Source organism: Branchiostoma floridae, chromosome 9, assembly GCF_000003815.2.
Source record: "Branchiostoma floridae strain S238N-H82 chromosome 9, Bfl_VNyyK, whole genome shotgun sequence".
Taxonomy (NCBI): domain Eukaryota; kingdom Metazoa; phylum Chordata; class Leptocardii; order Amphioxiformes; family Branchiostomatidae; genus Branchiostoma; species Branchiostoma floridae.
This window is the reverse complement of record NC_049987.1, coordinates 2123318-2127772: the sequence shown is the minus strand read 5'-3', so window position 1 is coordinate 2127772 and position 4455 is coordinate 2123318. Positions and strand designations below refer to the sequence as shown.

General features: G+C 41.4%; 1 protein-coding gene across 1 annotated transcript in view; it reads right to left on the bottom strand.

The window, feature by feature from the left end:
• Nucleotides 1-3594, bottom strand: part of LOC118422511 (phosphatidylethanolamine-binding protein 1-like) — a 6078-nt gene extending 2484 nt beyond the window's left edge. The window contains exons 1-5 of the mRNA XM_035830135.1: nt 3473-3594; nt 3001-3103; nt 2375-2472; nt 1938-2038; nt 495-673 (exon numbers count right to left, since the gene is read on the bottom strand). Coding sequence (XP_035686028.1) covers nt 495-673; nt 1938-2038; nt 2375-2472; nt 3001-3103; nt 3473-3521 — 530 coding nt within the window. The 5' untranslated portion in view covers nt 3522-3594. The remainder of the gene's footprint in view (nt 1-494; nt 674-1937; nt 2039-2374; nt 2473-3000; nt 3104-3472) is intronic.
• Between the last annotated feature and the right edge of the window lie 861 nt (nt 3595-4455).

Below are 4455 nucleotides of genomic sequence, written 5' to 3'. Positions count from 1 at the left end.
TACTACTATATCTGCGCGATTCAACCTCTGCTAGGAGAGTAACTAAGAACACCTTGGCATTGTGCCGTGGTTTCTGAATGAAAAGAGTATCAAGGGTACGGTGTGATGTGGAAATGGGCTTAATATTTCTCCGTAAAACATATAATCTGTAAAACATTGTATTTGTCTCTTGTTAAAAATGTCCTGGAATACTGTTCGTCAGTATGGAGCCCCACATATCACGTAACCTCACAGCCCTGATCGAGGGTGTTCAGCGGAGGGCAACGAAATACATCCTCGGGCCCTCCGCTGAACACCTCGACTACAAGTCAAGATTGTGTAGACGGTCTATGTATATGGAGAATCTCAATAAATAAATAAATAAAGTGCTGTAAATTAATCCATTGTAACTTATGACTCAGAAGTATCGCTTACTCCTTTACAATGGAAATTATCATGGCATTTCTTTGTTTATTTTCTGTTTGCTTTCAAATGTCAATAACATAACGACCTACCGGTTAGCGAGGCGAGTAAAGTTGCACTCCGGGGTATACCGTGGGAGGTCATCGGCGGTCAGAGACAAGTCGGCGGTCTGTCTGAGCAGGAGGTAGTGGTAGGTGTGGTCACCCGAGCAGGGCGGGGGCATGGGTCCTCGGTACGGGTCAATGACCGCTCCTGTACTCGCGTCTGCATTCTGAACATAAGAACAATAAAAGACAAGAAATGCTTTTAAAAAAAAGCTGTGCCTTGCCGCGTATTTTATGTTATTTTGGTAAGTTAGACTAGATTCTACGCTTTAAAAATCCCGAGTTCGACATGTCGCCCCCCTCCCACCTAAGTTCCTACATACGGAAAGCTTTGGTGACTTCTCCAGGTGCCAATCCAGTCCCAAATCTTCTTGTCACACAATACAAGCTCTATCAAGGACATTCATAGTCACAAATGTCTTTACAAGGATTAAATGTACTTACCTGGCTACTAGTCCCCTAGTTGATATTGTTGCTATGTGCACCTCTTACGAGGATGAACTGAACTGAACTGCTAAGAGCGACACCCAGCAACTTCAGTAGGAAATGCAGCAAAAATTCCCGAGTGTACTAGGGGATATTGGAAATTTACCTCATCTCATTTATGTCAGATGAATTATTGGCACATTAAACAGGTTTTGTAAAACTTTTTGACCCACAATGAATGATCATTATTTTTTATTACAAAATAAGTTCCTTCTGATGCAATTTGTGATACTAGTATATCTTTATATAAACATGGTGAGTTAAAGCGTAGATTTATTACGCTGGACCACATACAGTAACATGCGTCTAGAAGAGAGTTTTAATTCTCGCCTGGAATGTACCATTGTCTAACTAAGCCATGAAACTTGGCAAGGAAAGAAGGGCCTTTGGAAGGGGCTTTGGAAGGGCTGGGTTAAAAGGTCCATCCATTGAACCATGGAAGAAATCCAGCGGAAGACCTTGCCGCTGCGCGGCAAGGCAAAAGTCATTAAACGACCAAAATGCACATGACGCAACGTTAACAACAACAACAGCAAGGAACTGTCGCTGTCTTGGTTAGCTCAAAGATGTCCACAATAAACAATTAAATTTTAACAAAACTGCCTATTTGTCTATAGGTCACACGAAAATCTATGCAAAAATTACTTCCAAATATGACATGTACTACTACTACTACTACTACTATAAAGAATGTACTACTAGTAACTTATTCAAATTTGTTTTGAAGACAAAAACTGTCTGAAAACTCCACTAAAATCATAATACAAATAAAAATGCATTCATTTTTATACAGTACATAATCTAGTTTGATCGCTTACATTTGTTACACTTGAAAATCAGCTATAGCCTCGTTTCCGTGTTTCTCGCGAGACTTTGACTGCGCGAGATAAAGCGAGTGCTGTCACTCTTGAAAATTAACATAGACAAAAAGAGGTAAGTCTGTACCGTTATGTTTGTGATGAGCATGTGGAGCAGTGGCTTTTCATCCGTGCTGACATAATCATAGGGGGTGTCTGGGTCTACCATTAAGATGGTGAACATGTCACCTGGAGGGGGAGAAGTGGATAAAATGAATTACAAGATTTATCTATAATACACTTAAAATCTTGTAAAGTTAACGTCGCCTCGCTAGAGAAGGCATAATTATCACCAGAAAAAGAAGGGACAAAGACAAAACAAAAGAAAGGGCTATCGAGAGAGAGAGAGAGAGAAAAGCTATCGAGAGAGACAGAAAGAAAGAACAGCTAGGCTGTCTTGGTGGCCGAGACAGTTGTTAGGGACAACAACATGGCGGCCGAGACGTTTTTTTAACGAGAAAATGCGAATGTACTCGTCATTGTAAATGTTGTTGCACCCTTTATATTTAAAGCATTTAAACTTACCTGACGATGCACCTTTAATCGTCATGGCGGTCGGATTCATCGCTGTCTCACCTGGAGTTACCGGGACTCCCGTGGTGGCGACAGTAATGTTCCGGGCACTAGTGACAAGGAAAGAAAAGAATTAATAGACATTTTCTGATATTGGTGCTAAAACTATTTTTGTATTAAAAGAAAGAGATACAATGACAGAAGACCGTAAATTACACTTCTTCCGAGAATACTAACTGGAACTTTGTCAAATTGCACCTAGAGGTGTCACTGCTAACCAATGCGGCTAGCTACCAATGTAGAATAGTACAATGTAGAATAGTACAGTTAGCTAAATGCACAAAGATTATGAGTGACGTTGTTTAGTGAAATATCTGGCGGATGCTGTTGCGCTGTGTGTGTGGTGTTTGTTTGTGTGTGTGTGTGTGTGTGTGTGTGTGTGTATGTGTGTGTGTATGTGTGAGTGTGTGTGATATGCGCACACACATGCATATGCACGGCGTGGCAGCAGCTGCTTTGGTTATACCACGTTGATTTGATATGCCTCAGAGTGATTGTACTAGCTACAGATAAAGATAAAACATGTAATAAAGAGTAACAGAAAGGTAAAACAATAGGATTGATAATAAAAGCCTTACCTTTGGCTAAAATCACGATTACACACGTCATAAACCATTTCTGGGGCTGAGAACGTCACAGTGAAGTCCACGGGAAGATCGCCAGAGGGCACCCATGACTGAGCTAAGGGGAGAACGAATTTTCTTAATTAAAGCAATAGAGGAGGTACCACCAAATCCAGTTGTCAGTGCCTTCTGTACTAACACACATAAAGCAAAGCTTCAAAACTAACCAAGATTCAATCACACAAAGGACAACTAAGGCCATCCTTTAATAAAAACTGTGTAGATTAGTAGATTAGACTTAAAATCTATAAATAGCTGATAGTTTCGTATTCAAAACAAAATTCTCACAAATAAACTGACTGAATTAATCATTTGTAATACCAAATGTTTACTTATTGTTTTTACAATTGACATCCATGTTTAGAAGTTACTAATGTTATCGTTATAGTACGTAAAATACATTTCTAGCTATGAGGACATTACGTACCATTCGACAGCACAAACAGTGTTGTGATGGTGGCAAAAGTTGACATCATTTCCGATTACGGACTGCAACTGTGGAATGATGAGAGTTGAAGTTACGTCTTGCTGGGTGGATACACATGTACGGGCACAGACGACAATGTCCAGACGCGGGGGTATGATTTCGCCGAACTCTGGTTTACGTTTATGAAATTAATTATCATGCCCGTAGCCAGGGGGGTTCGGGGGGTGCGGAAGAACCCCACACACACGCCAAAAGGTCCACTTTTTCACGCTCAAAGGTCCGCTTTTTACAGTCCAAGATTTTTTTTTCAAAGGCGGACTGACTGGCATTTTTCACTGATGGAAATTTCATTCAATCTAAGGGAGTCTATCAGAAAAATTTGCCCCAGAAATTGCAGGAAATAGCGTTTCAGTGGGTCCAGGTTTCAAAATTTCCCGGACTTCCATTGCGACGCCTCGCATCTTCGCTGTCGGACACGGTGAAAATATGTTGGGGGAGTCACCCTTGAAGACTTACGTCGAAAGCCTTGTGTATCTTTAAAACAAATTCCGTTAAACTTGGCTTGGTCTTCCAGCAAAGTTTGCCAGTCAAAATGCAGGAAATAGCGTTTCAGAGGGTCAAGATTCCAATTTTTCCGGGGAAGCATGCCCCCGGGCCCCGGACCCCCCTAGACAGCTCACGCCTTCGGCGTGAGTCTCGCGCCTGCGGCGCTCGATGGTCCCCCAACCAAAATCCTGGCTACGGGCATTATTATGAAGTAACAATTGTATTAAAGGGTAAGTTCATCTTTTTTTCCAAATTCTTAATACCAAATAAGCATGGCTGTTTTAACTTTAGCCAAGTAAGCGTTCAGATCCTACAGATATGCCTGTGCGTGTCTTCTTCTACATGGCATGAATATTTGTGCACCGGTCGTAAGACGCACGTATGGCAATGGTATGTCATATGACAATAGTAAACACTTGCGCCATGCATACCGCTCG